Source organism: Globicephala melas, chromosome 10, assembly GCF_963455315.2.
Source record: "Globicephala melas chromosome 10, mGloMel1.2, whole genome shotgun sequence".
Taxonomy (NCBI): Eukaryota; Metazoa; Chordata; class Mammalia; order Artiodactyla; family Delphinidae; genus Globicephala; species Globicephala melas.
Window position 1 is genome coordinate 4,351,132 of NC_083323.1, and position 18,724 is coordinate 4,369,855.

Here is an 18,724-nt window from a genome sequence, read left to right on the forward strand (position 1 = left end):
ATTGTCTGCCCCTGGAAGCCCTTCCCTTCCCTTCCCTGAAGAAAACCTAACCGGATCAAAAGCCACTTCCTCTAGCCAGCCTTCCCGTCCTTCCTGAGTCCGCCCTCCCTGCCCTGCCTTGCCCAAGCAAGCCAGAGTTAATGGCTATTTCCTCTCTCCTCAGCACCCCCACATCCCCCCACCCCCACCCCCCGCGGGTTTTAAAGTTGGCTAACAAACCCCACCCCACCCCCAGCCCACAGGGAGCCTCCCATTCGTGAGGGAAGTCGTGCTGGTAAGTTTCAAAAGCCTGTGAACTTTTGGGGCCCCAGAGCCCCGAACACCGTGGGGGCCAGTGAGTCAGGAGTGAAGGAGGAGCAGAGGTGGGCTTCCTATGTGGTACCAGGCACTTACCTGTGTTCCTTTAGTTCTTGGAACAAGGTGAGGAAGTCGCCATCGTTATTATTCCAGATGGGGAAGCTGAGGCACATTTAACCACCACTGCCTGCAGCTCCTAATGCCCTGTACCCAGGGTCGGAACACAGTGCAATTCACTTCCTGAGCACCTGTGCTGGGTGCTGGGCACCTGTGTTACCCGAAAACCGGGTTCACCTCTTGGTGAACGTGGAGTCAAAAGACACAACTAGGGCTTCCCTGGTGGCGCAGTGGTTGAGAGTCCGCCTGCCGATGCAGGGGACACGGGTTCGTGCCCCGGTCCGGGAAGATCCCACATGCCACGGAGCGGCTGGGCCCATGAGCCGTGGCCGCTGAGCCTGCGCGTCCGGAGCCTGTGCTCCGCAACGGGAGAGGCCGCAACAGTGAGAGGCCCGCGTACCGCAAAAAAAAAAAAAAAAAAAAAAAGCCATGCCTGGTTCTTTTTCTCTGGGGACCCCCTAACCTATCTGCTTACACCTGGATCTGTAGGAGACAGCCCCTGCCCTCAAGGCCCCCAGGCCCCAGCATGGACCTTGATAAATAGAACCCTATGGGCTCGGTGCTGTCAGAGGTCAGACCCAAGGCACAGCGGGGCCCCGGGCAGGGTGTGCCAGGACGTTGGAGCTAGAGTAATCATTTCAGCTCCAGGCGAGGTGCAGGCTGGAAGTCTCAGCCCCTCCACCCAAAAGCTCAGCCAGGCAGCCTTACAAGGACAAAGCCAGCAGAAGGGACACCTTGGAAACAATGCCTTCCCCTCCCCTCCCCCATATCCAAGAGAGACACAGCTTCTCTCAAGCTGTGGAAAATTACTGGGAGGCACTGCCACCTGGCCGCGTTGCACACTCTCAGAGCAGATAAGGCAGTGGCGGGGCAGGTAGACACAGAGCCGACATGGTGCTGGGGTGCGGATGTATGTCACATGGTGTGGGCACTGCAGGGTGTAGGAGTCCGCATCCCAGCCTCCACCCCATGGGTGTGAGCACGTCTCATTCAGCGGGTACTGAACCCAGGAGTGAATATGTGTATGCGTGAACCCACAAGGCTCGGTTCCCTGGACAGACCCCACTCACTTCTGTGCAGAAGTTGCTCTCGTGGACATGCTTTTGTGTGCGTGTTTACACTACTGTTTATTGAGCACCTACCACGTGCCACGTGCTAAGCTCTCCATATGCATCTTACCGCACCATCAGTCGTCCTACGCGGTAGGTATTATTATTCCCCTTTAACAGACTGAAAAACAGACACTGAAGACTTACAGTAACCAGGCCAAGCTGGAGGGTAGGCAACTGCTGGGAACCGCTGCAGGACATCCCTGGCTACAGAAAGGGCATGGTGTTGGCAGAATGGAGAAAAGGGACAGAGTCACAGGCGGGGCCCCGGAAGAGGGAAAAGACATCAGGGATGAGCCGACAATCCTTCCATCCTAGAAAGGAAGTTGTTGTTCCGTTGCCACAGAAAGACCCACATCATAACACAAAGATGCCCTGCACGGGTGTAAAGGCCTGAGTTGTGCATACCTCTGGACCACACCCTACGTAGATAACACACACTACGCCCCGTATGGCTTGTGGGATTTTAGTTCCCGGCAGCAAAAGCACGGAGTTCTAACCACTGGATCGCCAGGGAATTCCCCTACCTTCCCCCACATCAATTTCCTGTAGAAACTCCTGGTGCTGCACCTATGTCTGGGCAGGCTGGCAGGTAGGACTGTGATGCCAGTGCTGGGCAGCCGGTGGGGCATGTGTAGCTAGCAGGACGGCTTTGCTGGCAGGAGAAGGGAGGAGGGAAGCTTGGAGAAGCCTCTCTGGCCCTCCTTCTCTGCTGTTCCGTCTGCCCCCACCCAGGCCCCAGCTCAGGCCTCCTCACCCCTGGCCTGGAAGTTTGCAACAAGCCACTCTGAGGTCTCGGCTCACCAATCCAGGCCCCTGCTCCCCAGCAGCCATGATAAGGCTGGGGGACCAGCATGAATACCTCCTAGGAGCTGAGGACACAGCAGGAAAATAGCCCCTGCCCTCATGGAGCTGACGGTGTAGAAGGGAAATGAGCAGTAAACACATGTCACATGCCTAGGCCCATGCTCTGCAGCAAGAGAAGCCACTGCAATGAGCAGCCCACGCACTGCAAGGAAAAGCAGCTCCCGCTCGCCACAACTAGAGAAAGCCCGCACACAGCAATGAAGAGCTAATGCAGCCAAAAATAAATTAATTAATTAATTTTAAAAAACATAACCATTATTAAAATTTATAAAAAAAAAAAAAACACGTGTCAGGGCGTGGGGAGGCTATAAAGAAAAGGGAAGTTGGGTCAGGGACAGACACCACTATGAAAATAAAAGGGCAAAACACAGCCTGGGAGTAATTTGCAAAACACGTATCTGACTAAGGACCCAATCTAAAATATACTAAGAACGCATGACTCAATAATAAACGAACAACCCAGTTTTTAAAAACTGAGCAAAAGCTTTGAACACGTTTCATCAAGGAAAATATATGAATGGCAAATAAGGACCTGAAAAGGTGTTCAACATTATTATGGGGAAATGCAAATCAAAACCACTACACACCACCAGAATGGCCAGCATTTAAAAGCCTGACCACACCAAGTGTTGCTGAAGATGTGGAGGAACTGGAACTCTCACACTGCGTGTGGGACTGAGAAGGCATACAACTACTACACACCTATCAGAATGGCTAAAATAAAAAATAGTGCTGTACTTCCCTGGTGGCGCAGTGGTTAAGAATCCGCCTGCCAATGCAGGGCACACGGGTTCGAGCCCTGGTCCAGGAAGATCCCACGTGCGGAGGAGCAACTAAGCCCGTGCACCACAGCTACTGAGCCCGCACTCTAGAGCCCACGAGCCACCACTACTGAAGCCCGCGCACCTAGAGCCCATGCTCTGCAACAAGAGAAGCCACCACAATGAGAAGCCTGAGCACCGCAACGAAGAGTAGCCCCCGCTCACTGCAACTAGAGAAAGCCTGCGTGCAGCAACAAAGACCCAACACAGCCAAAAATAAATTAAAAAAAAAAAAGGAAACATGCACTTCCCATGCAACCCAGCAATAGCACTCAGGTATTCACCCCAGAAAAATTAAAATTATGTTCATGTAAAAACTTTACATAAATGTTCATAGCAGCTGTATTCATAACAGCTAAAAACTGAAAACAGCTCAAATGTCCTTCAGTGGGAGAACAGATACACAAACTGTGGTCCATTTACATCACGGGACACTTACTCAGCAATAAAAAGGAATGCACTGTTGATACCTGCAACAACTTGGATGGGCCCCAAGGGAATTACGCTGACAGAAAAAAAAAAAAAATCTCAAAAGGTTATATGTTGAGAAAAGTTGAGAAAATCACCTTCTTCTCCAGGAAGCCCTCCTGGCTATGCCAGCCCTGGTTGGGTGGGGAGGGGAATCCTACCTCTGATTCTTACAGCATTTCTAGCATTTCTGGACTGACCTGTGTGTCAAAGGACAGACCATGCTCTGTCCAGGGCTCTGCTTTGACAATTCCTCTGTGCATTTCTACTCTGACCGGATGGGTGGCTCTGAGTTTTCCCAAGCCTGGAGCTCAGGGCTTGGTTGGATTTAACTGAATGACATCACCTCGTGATTGATTAGATCTCAGAAAAAATCACCTGTTTTGGAGCAACCTTCACAAACATTCTGACTCTCTTTGCACAGATGAGGTCAGAGGAGCCCAGAGAGGGTACTTCCTTGCCCCAAGTCACACAGCATGTCTACAGTGATCAGCTCATTGATGAACCATGATTGAGATGGGAGGGAAGGTGAAGCAGCATCGGTGTGGAGGTGGAAAGCTCAGCTCTGAAGGCCCTGCCAGCTCAGTCATGGGAGGAGAGGATCCTTCAGAATCTGAGAAGTGAGCTAGAAAAATTGCTTCTGTGGGTATTTATAATTAGAAGTTTCTGGGAAGCTTGAGTCCAGCCCAGAATCCATGAGCCAAGCCCAGCCTCTCCCACCCACCCCCGCCCACCAGCTTGGGTTATTCTGCAGACTGGATAGAACTGGCTGGAGCTGGCCACAGCTTGGCTTCTGCCTTCGAATCCAAGCTCACCCCCCAACCCCATGCTGCCCAAAGATGAAGGTGTATCCTCCTCTCCCCTGTGCTGCACAGAAGGGGCCTGAATGCCATTCCAAAGGGGTCAAAGGCCTCCTGCCTTGTCAGCTATGGCCCCCTCTGGTGCATCTGGACATGTCTCAGCATCCGTGATCTGGTGCCCGGAGAGCACCCCATCAGCCTGCTGGGGCTCTTCACAGCTGTCAGGTAGCGTCCTTTCTTTAACCAACCCTGCTCTGACAAACCTCTTCTTTTTTTTTTGGTCACACCGCTTGGCATGTGGGATCTTAGTTCCCCAGCCAGGGATCAAACCTGCGCCCCCTGCACTGGACGCACGGAGTCTTAACCACCGGACCGCTGGGGAAGTACCCTGATAAACCTCTTCTTTCAGTGATGGGAAGTGGGACTGACTTGTTTTGCACATCCCAGAAAGGAAAGCAGTCTTGCTACCTGGCTCAGAAGACAGAATTGAGTTATCTGAGCGGAGACTCACAGACCCAGGACTGGGAGAGCCCGTCTGTCCCCCAGGAGGACTTGGTGCCCCTCCCCTGTGTCCTGCAGCCTCTTTTGCCTGCCTGTGGTGGGGTCCTCAGAGAAAGCTATGAAGGGACCCAGAAGTGCATGGCCCTGAAATTAACTGTTTACATCAGCCCATTTTACAGATGAGGAAACTGAGCCCCAAAGAGAAAGAGCTGAATACAGGGTTGATGGGGGGGACAGGACGAGCTGCCAGCAGAGCCGTACCCTGGGCCCAGATCAGCTTCTGGTACCTCACAGCCAGCAAACCCCAAAACGGCATCTAATAATCCCTAAAGCTCACGCGAAGCCCTCAGGGGAGGTGCTGATTTCCCATCTTCCGGAGGAGCCTGAGACTCAGACAACCCTGGTGCCCTAACAGCCCTGATTTCCTTACCCTCTCCACCTTCGCTTTGACTGAAAATTAGCCCCCTGCCCCCACCCTCCAGAGAAACAATGCAAACCCTCAAAATGACGACTCATTCATTCATTCAGCATCTCACTCATTCATTCTGTAAGTCTTTATTGAACTCAAAATCTTGGGAAGATTTTATTAACTGCTTTCCTGCAGTTGGACCAACAGGCCCTGTGTTCGCCTTGGTTGGGGTCAGGGTGTGAACATGGCCCCCTGCAGACCCCTGAGCAAGCCCCTTGGGGAGACTGTGGCCGCCCAGAAGCGGCATCCGGGCTCAGTCCTGGAGCTTGCTGGCATACACCTCGGCCCTGTCCAGGGGTGGCCCCCGGTTCACAGACGTGTACGAGGGCTCCGAGGTCCCCAGGGACTTGGGGACGGCCTCCTGCGTGATCTGGGAGTCGTGGGCTGTTTCCCTGTCAGCACTGCCCATGAACCTGACGGAGGAGATGAACAGTGCCAGGGTTAGGGGCGCAGAGCAAACCCCAACCCCTCAGCTGGTCAGGGACCTTTCTACTTAGACATTGCTTTCACAGAGGTCACCTTAGGCCTTCATTCAATAGACCAATCTTTCCAGAGCACTTACTGTGTGCCAGGCCCTGGGATAAGAAAAGTATCACTCTTTTGGAATTGTGTGAACAATTTACAGGTCTTACCGTGAGCTGGACAAATGTCCCCAAAGAGCTAAGATTGTATGGGGAGACAGACCACAGCACACAATGACCAGACAGAGTGGACGAGTCCACTGGAGGGCTTCCTGGAGGAGGGGGCAGTTAATCTGGCCTTAAAGGAGGAGAGTGGAGGCACAGAAAGGTATTCCAGGCATTTGATAGGAAGGGCTAGGGAGTGTCTGGGGAAAGAGTGGGAAGTTGTGTGCAGCTGGAGCTGGGGTGGGGATGGTAGGAGGGACGAATGGAAGAGGCAGGCTAAAGTCAGATAACAGGACCTTGGTGCTGCCCAAAGGGAGGGAAGGACATCACCACATCCCGACTGCTCCCAGGTCTGGCCAGACAGATCAGTCTCTTGGTGGCTAACCTCATCTATTATCTGTGTTTTTAACTTAAATGTCAGAGGGCAATCTGATTTCTAAGTTCACTGCCCGCTCCCTACTCCATCCTTCACCCACCCCACGTCTTTTCCTGCCTGACTAATCTCTACCTTTCCACGTAATTTCACCTACTCCAAGGAGCTTTTCCATCCACTCTCTCCACCCGCGCTGGGACAGGCAACCCCCCCTCTCGCCCCCCATCTTTAAAGTCGCCTGGGTCTCCTGCCTCTCTTGCTGAGATGCACACTGCCTGTGAGTTTTCAATTCATCCCAGTCCTGATAAAAATTTGTGCCTGCTGTTCCTTCCTCCAGGAAGTCCACCCTGATGCTCCAGGTAGGATCTGCCCTGCCCTCTTCTGGATTCTCATGGCACCTGCACCTGCGGCTGCCTTGATTCACCCCCTGCTCCATGCTCCCAGGAGTAGTGGATTCCTGTCTTCCCACCAGGCAGCCCCATTAGCTGCTCCAGACACCCCATGGGACACCTCCAGTCCTGATCTAAATAGATGCACATCAAAGTTGGTAGTGGCGTCAGGAGACTCAGGAGCTCTGGTCCAGCTCTGTTTTACCTGGTGGTGTGACCCTGGGCCACCCTTCCCCCCTCAGGCCTCAGTTTCCCCATCTGTACTGCAAGTGAGTGAATTATAATGACAACAGAAGCTAATACCCATTTAGTACCTGGGTACTGCCCTGAGGACTCTATAGGGAATATTTTACTTAACCCTCGAAACTCCATGGGGCAGATAATATTGATTAGAATCTCCATTTTCCAGAAGAGGAAACTAAGGCGTAGAAGGATAAGATACTTGCCCAAGACGCACAGCTGTGTCAGAGCTAGGATCTGCCCACGAAGCCCCGGTGCTCAGCAACCCCCTACCCAGCTGAAGACTTGACCTTGGACACCTCAGGACCCTGCTCCCCTCTCACTAGACCCCACCCCACCCAGGGTGGAAGGCAGCTCTCTTGTTCCCGGGCTCTCCCCACCTTAGAAGACCCTCCTGGTGGAGTGTGTCCCCAAGCCCTGTCCGCGCCTCCCCCCAGCTGGCGGGTACTCACACGAGGCTGAGGACAATGGCACCAGCAAAGCCAATAAGCAAGAAGAAGGGCAGGGAGCCCAGGATGGACGCGATGACAATCATGCCCCCGCTCCGCCGGCCCGGCCACGTGTCGATCGCCGAGTACGGAGCGACTGTGGGATGCAGGCTGCTTACTCTCCAGATGCTGCACCCCCCAGCCTCCTCCCAGGGACGCACAGGGGACCCCTGCCCTGGAAGCCTAAAATCTCAGGGATGAAGCGAGGACCCAGGTCAGTGCCTCTCCGTGGGTTTCAGGTGAAATTATCTGACTTGCTACCACATCCCACTCCCCAACTTTCTCTTGCGTGTCTGCTCTCACCCTCTTTCTTTTTTTTTTTTGCGGTACACGGGCCTCTCACTGTTGTGGCCTCTCCCGTTGCGGAGCACAGGCTCCGGACGCGCAGGCTCAGCGGCCGTGGCTCACGGGCCCAGCCGCTCCGCGGCATGTGGGATCTTCCCGGACCGGGGCACGAACCCGTGCCCCCTGCACCGGCAGGCGGACTCTCAACCACTGCGCCACCAGGAAAGCCCTCTCACCCTCTTTTAACTGTCTTTTTGCATAATTTTAAATTATGAACTGACTCAAGTCTTCCGAGACGGATGGGATACAGATTATAAACAAAATAAAGGCGGAGCAAAGGTCCCCAGGCTAACGGAGTCAGGGGACTGTGCCCTCCCTCTGCTCTGGCCAGTGTCACCCTTTTGGAACTAAGTGGACAAACCATTTATAGGTCCCACTGTGAGCTGTGGCCACTTTTCATCCACTGTCTCCTGTAAATCCCGTGAGACCCCCGTTCTGCAGATTGCTCCCTGCAGCTCAGGGAGATTGAGTTCCTGTTCAAGGGCACTCAGACTCCAGCCTCAAGCCTGTAGGTCTGTCTGCCTGCCCCAAGAGAGCTGGGCCTGGCGTTTTTATCTGGATTACCCGAAGGAACCCTGCTGGAGAAGCAGAGCAAGGATTCTTCTTCCCACTTTTCAGATGGGAAAACTGAGGTCCCACCCAGCAGTGAGGCTCAGATGCTGGGCTTGAACTTGGGACTCTCGGTCCTAGGGCAGTGCTGTTTCAGTGGGACCACAAGGCATGGGCATGCCATTGGAGGGGTGAGCAGAGGGTAGGAAGGAGCCCCCAGCCACATGCATGCCTGCCCAGCTCCACCATCACTAGCCACGTGACCTCAGGCAACCTCACAGAGCCCTAACTGGCCCATAAGATGACCATGGGTGGCAGGGGAATTGTTTTTTTTGGCTGTGCCCTGCAGCTTGTGGGATCTTAGCCCCCCGACCAGGGACCGAACCCAGGACAGCTGAAGTGAACGTGCAGAGTCTGGACTGCCAGGGAATTCCCAGAGAGTTCTAAAGGTAGGGTCACAGGTCGTCAAAATTACCATAGGAAATCTCTTCTGCCGCCCCTAATGTTCAGCAGACATGATTAGGTGCGTATAAACCTGGGATCTGTGTTGAGAACTCAGATGGAGGCTTGAGGGGGACAGGGCAGGACCACTGGCAGATGCCTGGGCCTGCAAGGCCCCCCATTTCAGAAAAACCATAGGAGAATGGCACTCCTGCTGCCTCCAGGGCTCATGCCCCTGTGGCTAAGATTCCTCTGGAACCGCCTCACAGAATAATGATGCTGTCCTCGTGAGGGCTCAACAAGGGGCTCGTTAGGGTCTAAATGCAGGATAAACGCTGAGCCCTTTGGAGGCAAATGCACCATCCGGGCTGGAAATGCCGGCTGACTCTGTCTTCAGTTACACCCATCCAGCCGGCCAGCCCAAACACCTGCAAATCCTCCACCTTCCTCTGTCATGATACCTGGTCCTCGAGGGAGGGAGGGAGGATGCAGTCTTGGGTTAAACTATTTTAAGATGCATTTTCCTCATAACCCAATAACCTGCCTGTATCTGGGGAGACTTTTCCAAGTGACAGCATGAGTGTGCTTCCCTGGGTTCCCTTGAGGACCACTCCCAGCTCACTTCCACCACTTACGTTGGTTGGTGCGGATGGGGTCCGACCACAGGGTCTGGTCCTGTACCAAGCCTGTGGACATATTGACCAGGACATACTTGAATCTGGAAGGAAATGGAGCAGGGATGACTTCTCTCCATCCTGAGAGCCTCAGCCACAGGGAGGGGGAGGGACCGGGGCAGAGCTGGGACTCGTAGGAGATGGAGATCTAGGTGGCCCCAGTGAGGCGGTGGGGGGCTCTGGCAACAGGATGCTGCTGGACTTTGCATTGGCAGCACCTTTGCCCACGTGTTTCCACAGCTAAGATGCCACCTCATCCAGGAAGCCGTCGGAGCCTAGGCTCTCTCTCCGGGAGCCCCTCTGTTTCTCTGCCGTATATATTGTGCACATAGCAGATTTGCTGAGTATTGACCCATCTGTCCTTCTTGCATTTTTGCCTTCCTCTATTCCCAGCCTGGTCCTTGGTCTCACAAAAGCGACTTAAAAAAAAAAAAGGAATACTATCCACGTGCAACCCCGATGCCCTGTGATAAAGGCTAACTTTATATGCAGAAAATCCCAACCAAGTGTTACAAAACATAAAGGAAGATCAGGTGACACAGTACAGAATACCCATGGCCTACTTTAGGTCTTCACCCTCAGTTAAAAATGATGGATGTTCTGAGATCAAAAAAATCAACAGCCTCTAGTCTGACACTTAAAAAAAAATGAAGACCCTTAAAATCTTTGTAGCATCCAGTGTTTTGCTTAATCCCTGCTTCTCTAGGTTTGAAGACGAGAATTCCAGAGGCTGGGATGTGTGCCCTGTGTCCCCTAGGTAGGGTGGGCTCAAGTAGGAGGGAGAGGTTTTCCCACGTTAAGACCAAGGTCAGAGGTAAGGGTTGAGGGTGGGGGAGAGGACAGCCAGGACTCAGGTCCTGCCCAGTGGCTGAGGCCAGAGGATGGCTGAGCCCCGTGAGAGGATGGAGGTAAGGTATGGCCTGGGCCCCAGATGTGGCCTAGAGGGTACAGAGACCCCAACCTAGGCGTCTCCATGGTAACAGCGGTGAGTGTAATCAAGGCTTGACACTGGGTAAGACACATGGCCCTGGGTCAGGGCTGAGCCCCCAGCTCGGCACAGAGAAGATGCTCAGGAAATACGCGTGAAAGTGAGCCGCTGTGCGCTCCCTGCAAGCGCACCCTTTCATGGGTGGGCCACGAAAGGGCGCGCTGCAGGGAGGTGGGAGAAGTCTTTGCGCTGAGCCCCAGCCTTTCTCGAGGTGACCCCCTTCCCTCTCTGGACCACAGCTCCTTCCCTGTCAAACGAACTGCCACATGGGTGATGCGCCAGGACCAGGCGCATAACTTGTAGGGCCCAGTGTAAAAAGGAAAATGCGGCCCCTGGTTTAAAAGTGAAGAATTTCAAGATGGCAGTGGCAGAGCATTACGCCAAGAGGGGTCCTTCTGAGCGCAGGACCCTGTGCACGGTCATGAGCCCAGGAAGCCAGGAATCCTTTATGGCACCCGGGACGGTCCTGGCATGTGGTAGGCTCCGGAGAAATGTGGCTTCTCACACTTCACCGGTTCTAGGTCGCCTCATGTCGGGGCTGGGGCATACCTGCCCCTCTCCCGCAGCCATTCACACCCACCTGTATTCCGTGGCTGCTGACAGGGGTGGGTTGCAGAGGCCCCAGAAGTTGGGGTCAGACAGGCAGGTCCCATTGGTTCCCACCCTGACCAGGTATGCGTTCAGGATCTCCGAGGCCCGGGACACATCCCTGACAGCATCCAAGCTGGGCAGGTCGCTGCAGGGAGTCAGGTCAAAGGCCGCCGCTTTGTAGGGGCCTGTCCTACCTCCCTCTGTTTGCTGGAACGTCGAGCTGAGTGGGGCCTTGGTGCTGTCCTGCACAGAGGCGTTCCTGAAGCTGGCTGTAGAGGCAGTGCCGGGAGTGAGGTTCCTGGCCACCCCAGCTTAGTCACTCACTCAGTCATTCAACAAACGTCCCTAAGCATCCTCTCTACGCCAGTGCTGTACTGGGCCCTGGGGTCTCTTCCTTACTTGCTGGGTGATCTTGGACCACTCACTTTACCTCTCTGGACCCTCTGTGAAATGGGAGGAAAATACCTCGCAGTGCCTGTACATTGGGATTGGGCGCAGGTAGGCAGTCTTTTGCTGAAAGAATAAAATGATGACCCCACAGGAGCTGCTGTAAATGGCTGCTGGCTAGAAACGTAAGAGGTTGTCATCGGGTCCCCACTCTCAGATCCCAGGGTTGCTGCCAGTGAGCAGGTCGGGGCTGGCGCAGAGCCAGCAAGCCCGAATGCGTGGCTTCCGTCCCAAACACCGATCTTGAACTACCGCGGGAAGCCTTGGGCAGGACTTGAGCTTGAGGACCAGAGAATCTGATTTGCTCTCCAGCTCCGGGAGCTCCCATGAGATGCTCAGCCTCTCTGAGCCCCGATTATTTGCCCCTGTGATGAGCATCCTAACAGTTAACCTTGCAGGCAGGTTGTAACTATCAGCTCTAAGGTGTGCGAAGCAGGAAGCACAATGTAAGTACTCAGTGCTGGATGCTGTCATCATTCCCCCCACTAGACTGGATGTCCCTCCAGGGCAGATGCACGTCTGGGACCGCAATCACCCAGCCCAGGGCTGGCACACGGCGGGTACCAGTGCACATCAGTGAGGTGAATGGGTGGTTTAACTGCAGGGATGGAGCACCCCGCTACCTGTCTCCTTCCCTCCTGCCTGCAGACAGCTCAAAGCCCCTTTCAGAGCAGCCCAGAGGAAGCAGGACCCTTACCCGAGTCGACCAGGACATAGAGGTACACCTCGTAGGTGCCATGGAGGGCCACCGGGCTGTCAAACATGCAGAGAGGCTTTTCCAAGGCCACGGTGGTGAGTGTGGGGTTGCTGGTGGCGAAGGTCACACTAGCCAGCTGGGGCTGGAGGTTCACACCTGGAGGAGCAATGAGGCGAGAAGGTGACCCCCAGCAGAACTGTCCACACCCATGGGCATGCTCTGCGCGCGCGCACACACACACACACACACACACACACACCTCTGCAGACACGGGCAGCATCCCCGTCCCCACCCAGCCATCCTGACTAGAACCAGGAAATCCAGCTGAACTACTTCTCTCTCGCTCCCCCCAACAGACATTCAGTCACCAAGAACCCCATTGCTCCTCCTATGCATCTCTCCACCCCGTCATCCCGGTCTGAGTCCACCCTCTTCACCTGGACCCTAGGAAACAGCCCTACCCGATCCTCTGCGCTCTATCGTGCAAATCTGACTGCGTCCCTCTCCTGCTGGGCCCCTTCCTGGCTCCCCACTGCCCTCCAACACGGTCCAGCCTCTCTGGAGGGGCAGTGAGGTCCTGAAGCTCTGGGCCTTGCCTCGTAGGTCTCCAGCCTCCCCTCCATGCACACCCCCTGACCTCATGCTCCGGTCACACCGATGGACAATGGGTGGGAGGTTCCCAGGATAGACAATGCCACCCCTCTCCTCCCTGAACTTGCCCATGCTGCCCCTTCACATGAAATATCCCTCCGTGTCCCGAGTCCAAGCATCACCATGAGTCTAGTCCAGTCCCTTCTCTGCTCTCCCACAGTCCCCTGTGTTTCTCTTGCAGCACCCAACACAGAGCCCTCGAATCCCCATCAGAAGAAGCTTATTAATCAACATTGGCTATTATTATTAATATCTGGGTCCCCAGAGCCTTCACAGGGCCTGGCACAGAGCAGGCATCTGTGCCCATTCCGGGAGGGAATAAGTTCCTATTCCTGGTGCCACTTTCCATCCAGGCTCCTCTGGGGACCCTTCAGGAGGATCAGGGTGCAGGACACGCGCCGGGACACAGCTGCCCGCCCTCCCCGGGCACAGCCCCCTCCTCTCATCCGCTGTTTACCTGCGCCAAGTCGTAGGCAGCCGAGGGCCAGCAGGACCCAGAGCGGAGGCATAGCCTGAGAGAAGCTGAGACAGGGCGGGCGGTCCAGGGGGCGAGCGTGCACCGCGCCTCTCCCGCCGCTCACCTGTCCGCCCTGGGCCCCCGGCGCGCCCCGCCCCCGCCGCAGCCAGCCAATCTTCCGCCTCCTCGCGGGATATTTGCATAAACCCCGCCCCGGGCTCCCCCGGACCGCGAGGTGCTCAGGGCACAAATCCATCCCCGCCGGACCTTCCCCGTCCCCTGACCGAAGCTCCTACTGTGTGCCGAGGCTGGAGCGGCGCTTTCAGGATGTCTCTCGCCTAATGAGACCTTGGGGGCAAACCACGCCCTCTTTGAGCCTTAGTTTCCACACTGTAAAGTGAGGACGCTGATTCCTTTATGGAATTCTATTTATGGAAACCCTACTACGTGCCACTCACTGGGCTCTTGTGAAGGTGAAACGGGTTAACGGGTGAAAGTGGTGTCATGGAAAACCTGGAAGTCCTGGGTCTGTGAGCTGTCTGAAGACCTCTGGTGTGGCCCTTCAGTTCACAGGCGCAAGGCCAAGGCCCCGGGAGGCCAGGGACTCGCCAAGGCTGCAGGTGGGCTCCGGGGCTGGTGGAGCGCAGGAGTGCTGCCCTCAGCCCAAGGCTGTTTCAAAAGGGGTGGATCAGCTTTTCAAGGCGTGCTTCCTGGGGGAGCTTTTGAGAATAGTGTTGGGGTCTTCACCTGGACCAGGTGGTTCCCTCCAGCATCAGGAAGCGTGCACATCTCCCAGTACACCTTAGATTTTACATTTTAAAAATAAAAGTAAAAGGATGGGAGGGGCTTCCCTGGTGGCGCAGTGGTTGAGAGTCCGCCTGCCGATGTAGGGGACGCGGGTTCGTGCCCCGGTCCGGGAGGATCCCGCATGCCGCAGAGCGGCTGGGCCCGTGGGCCATGCCCGCTGAGCCTGCGCGTCTGGAGCCTGTGCTCCGCAGTGGGAGGGGCCACAACGGTGAGAGGCCCGCGTACCACAAACAAAACAAAACAAAACAAAACAAAAAGTAAAAGCATGGGAAAATTTTAATCTGGAGCCCAACAGTAACTAGTGAATCTGTGTATGACATTGCTGGTATAATCACTTGAAGAAAAGGACTGTACCTGAGGGACTCTGGAACAGGCTTGCCTGCCTGTGCTCCCTTGGTGGAGAATCTTCTAAGGACAAAGAGATCCTTGTCCTCACTGGTGAGGCAGTGGTGATGGTGGGAGACAGAGCAGCTGGGAAGCAACTTTGGGGCACCCTAGGACTGGTGTTGTCAGGACCCAGCTTCCCGCCATAGGATGAAGGGGATTTGGAGTGGGGGAAGGGGGAGTATTTTCAATTAGCAATATTATTATGAAAAAGTAACAAAACGACTCCCAAGCTCTGTCTATTGAGAGGATATAGAGGGGATGACAGCCTATTGCAAGGAGCTCACTTAGCACTCTTGGACCCGAAACCTCATCCGCCAGCAAACCACACCAGGGCCCCTGGAGAGATGGCGACTCCAGGGCTGGGGCACGGAAAGTCCAGAGGAGCTTAGAAAGTAAAGAAGCTCTCGAAGAACGATGGCACAGAAGGGACTTGAAAGGGCTCCCAATGGTCAGATTGGGGAAAATTTGAGCACAAAATAAATAACCAAAGTAACATATTTAGTCCATTGGATAAAATGCAAATCCATGAGTCAATACTGATACTTTTAAAAAATATTTATTTATTTATTTATTTGGCTGAGCCAGGTCTTAGTTGCAACACGTGGGGTCTTCGATCTTCGTTGTGCCATGTGGGCTCTTAGTTGCGGCATGCATGTGGGATCTAGTTCCCTGACCAGGGATTGAACCCAGACCGCCAGCGTGGGAAGCACAGAATCTTAGCCACTGGACCACCAGGGAAATCCCAATACTGATACTTTAAAAAACGTTTTATGAGAGAAGGGAAAATTCTTCTTTAAAGAAGAACACCAACGAATAAATGTAGAGAGAATGACAAAACCAAAAATCACCATTTTACAACCAGCCTGGTAATAACTGATTCAAGAAGGAATCATCTCAGAAAACATTAAAATCATAGGGTCAAATTTTTTAGGGAAAAAGATACACAGAAATCTATAGACACCAACTTACTGAAACAGTCAAATCTGATGTCACCAATAATGGGACGGACAGACCTCACGTGCTCCCCAGCATCATGGCTCTGGGAAGGGCTGAGCATCATCTATGGATTTCCTGGCCAAAAAGTCTAACCGGAATCTAATCAACAGCAAACAAGCAGACACATTCAAACTGAGGGATCTTCTGCAAACCAGCTGCCTGGATGCTCTTAAAATGTTACTGTCATAAAAGGCAAAAGCAAAAGCAAAACAACAAAACAAAAGGCTGAGAATTGCTGTAGACTGAAGGAGACATAACAACTAGTGTATAAAGGCACTGAGTGACCCTTGATGAATTCTTGGGTGAAAACAAAGAATCTCTAACGGACACTGTGGTAGTTAGCATGACAGAGAGAAATTTGAATTACGGAATGTGTATTGGATAATGATATTGATTAGACACTGAACTTCCTGAGTGTGACCACCTTATTGTGGTTCTGTAGAGGGAGATGCACGCTGGACTATTGTGGGTGAGGCGTCAGTCGTGATATCTGAAACTCACACACGTATTTAAGGAGAGAAACAGGGAGAAAATAAGAGACAAAGCAAATGGAGCATAATGTTAACAATTGGTAAGTATGGATGTTCACTGTACTCTTCTTGAAACGCTCCTATAGATTTGACATTTTTCAAAGTAAAAGCGTTGGGAGAAAAAGATTCTATGCTCAGCCACAAACGCACTGATCCCCTCCCAGGGCCTCAGTTTCCCCTCTGTAAAATGGGTGGGGGTTTGATGGCCTCTCAGCTCTGACCTGCCAAGAGTGGAAGAACAGGTCCTTATCTCCGGGGAACAGAAAATGCCCCGAGATAAGGAACTCTTGAGCAAGGGGTGGGGTTTTCCTCCAGGAATTTTTATGGACTGACATTTCTTGTCCAGCGACTGTGTGTGTATGAACCAGAGTTTGTCAGAGGCCAGCAGAGCTGATCTTGGAGGCTCAGCCCGGAATCCCCCACGAGAGAGCGCAGGCAGGGTCTCACTGTCTTCTCCAAGATGCTGCAGTTTCTTATGAAAAGACAAACAAAAATCCTTAGCCTCTTGCCCAAATATGGAGAAACTATTTGGGGGAAAAAGTTAAAATAATAATCTACTGAGGCCCAGAAACATTCTTCAAAAAAACGTTTTGGATTTATAAACAAGTTTCCACTTCAAAGTACTGGCTTTTGTTTGCAGATTCTGAAGAAGGGAAAAGTGCAGGAGATACGAGTCGTTTTCCTTGGTGATACTCATACTGGCGTCAGTGGAGGGAAACTGGGGTGACAAAGAGGCCCTGACACCTGCCAATGCGTCCTCCCGCTTCAGCCCAAATGTCCCATGTGGACATTCCAAAAATTTGTTTTGCAAATACCAATTTTTTAAAAATGTCCTCTTTTTGATCAGGCCCATTCCAGGGCCCTGAGTCTTCCGTCTGACTTAATATTTTACTTCCAGTTTTATTGAGATATAATTGGCATAAAGCCCTGTATAAGTTTAAGGTGTACAGCATAATGATTTGACTTACGTACATCATAAAATGATTATCACAATAAGTTTAGTGAACGTCTATCATCTCACATAGACACAAAATTAAAGAATTAGGAAAACAATTTTCTTTTTAACATCTTTATTGGAGTCTAATTGCTTTACAATGCTTTGTTAGTTTCTGCTGTATAACAAAGTGAATCAACTATATCCCCTCCCTCTTGCGTCTCCCTCCCACCCTCCCTCTCCCACCCCTCTAGGTGGTCACAAAGCACCGAGCTGATCTCCCTGTGCTATGCGGCTGCTTCCCACTAGCTATCTGTTTTACATCTGGTAGTGTATATGCGCCCATGCTACTCTCTCACTTCGTCCCAGCTTCCCCTTCCCCCTCCCCGTGTCCTCAAGTCCATTCTCTTCGTCTGTGTCTTTATTCCTGTCCTGCCCCTAGGTTCTTCAGACCTTTTTTTTTTTTTAGATTCCATATATATGTGATGAGAACTCTTAGGATTTATTCTCTTAACAACTTTCATATGTAACATACAGCAGTGTTCATTATATTTATCATGTTGTACGTTACAACCCTAGTACTTATTTAACTTATAACTGGAAGTGTGGAGCTTTTGATCGAGTTCATCCAGTTCCTCCTAGCCCCACTCCCCACCTCTGGTAACTACACACCTGATCTCTTTTTCTATGAGTTTGTTTGTTTTTGAAGTATAATCAACTACAGCACTGTGTCAGTTCCATCTGACTTCAAATCTGTTTGTGTATTTCAATCCATCGGACCATCTTTCTGAACCCTGGCCTGGACTACGTGCTTGCTAGGAGGCCACAGAGCAGGAAGTTCTGTAATGGGAAAGGTTATACAAACCCAGCCCTGCACGGACCTCCTTTGAATTTGAAACATGGAGAGTTTATAGGTTGGAAATTCTTGACCCAGAAATGTTTCTCCAAGGGCCAGAGGAGAGGCCTGAGCTGGTTTCCACAGTTCTTCTCTTTCAATGTCACCCCAGCGAGCACTTGGTCTTAGTCTCGGCCACATCTGAGATATCCTGGAAGCCAAGCTTTTAGCTGTGGTGACATTAAGTCACTTTCAGACAAAATGAAACAAAATAAAATGTGAACAAAGAAACCGCAGCCCCAGGAGCTCACCCATCCACCGCCCGCTCCAGGTTGTTCCCAGCAGCCCTCACCTCTCTCCACGTTCCCCAGCCTCTTCTCCCCGCGCCCCCCCCCAACATCCTGCAGAACAGCCCCAGCAGGGCCTTGGCTCTGGTTCTTTCTCCAAAGCCTTAATTTCTTTCTCAGTGAACTAGGGGTACTCAAGGTGCCCTCTGGCAGAGCAGAGGCGTGAAGTGCGGTCGTGGGGTGAACATGACTGGGGTGCTGGGCAGTGTGGGGAGTTAGAGCCTCCAGACCTTCACCCTCCTTCTCCAGGCCATCAGAGGCCTTCGTTTCGGTGCCCGCTCAGGTAGAATCCAACCTTACTCTGCAGGTATTTATTGAATGCCTACTACGTGCTGGCCACGCGAGTCTCCCAAGTGACTCAGCTCCATCTGCTCCTTTCTGGTCCTGCCCCGCCTGCCAGACACATGCTATTACTTTGCTAGGGCTGCTGTGACAAATACCACAGGCTGGCGGGGGAGGAGGCGGGGCTTAAACAACAGAAAC

The 18,724-nt window shown here is 52.8% G+C and overlaps 1 protein-coding gene across 2 annotated transcripts; it reads right to left on the reverse strand.

The window, feature by feature from the left end:
* Positions 1–5,702: 5,702 nt before the first annotated feature.
* Positions 5,703–13,457, reverse strand: UPK3A (uroplakin 3A). 2 transcript variants are annotated; one of them, XM_030855386.2, is made up of 6 exons: positions 13,406–13,457; positions 12,298–12,453; positions 11,143–11,422; positions 9,536–9,618; positions 7,530–7,662; positions 5,703–5,862 (listed from the first exon to the last, which is right to left on the reverse strand). In XM_030855386.2, exons 1-6 carry the CDS (start codon positions 13,455–13,457, stop codon positions 5,703–5,705), a joined length of 864 nt encoding a protein of 287 aa, XP_030711246.2. The 2 variants fall into 2 exon arrangements, with proteins under 2 accessions (XP_030711246.2, XP_030711247.1); XM_030855387.2 differs by lacking the exons at positions 9,536–9,618; positions 11,143–11,422.
* Between the last annotated feature and the right edge of the window lie 5,267 nt (positions 13,458–18,724).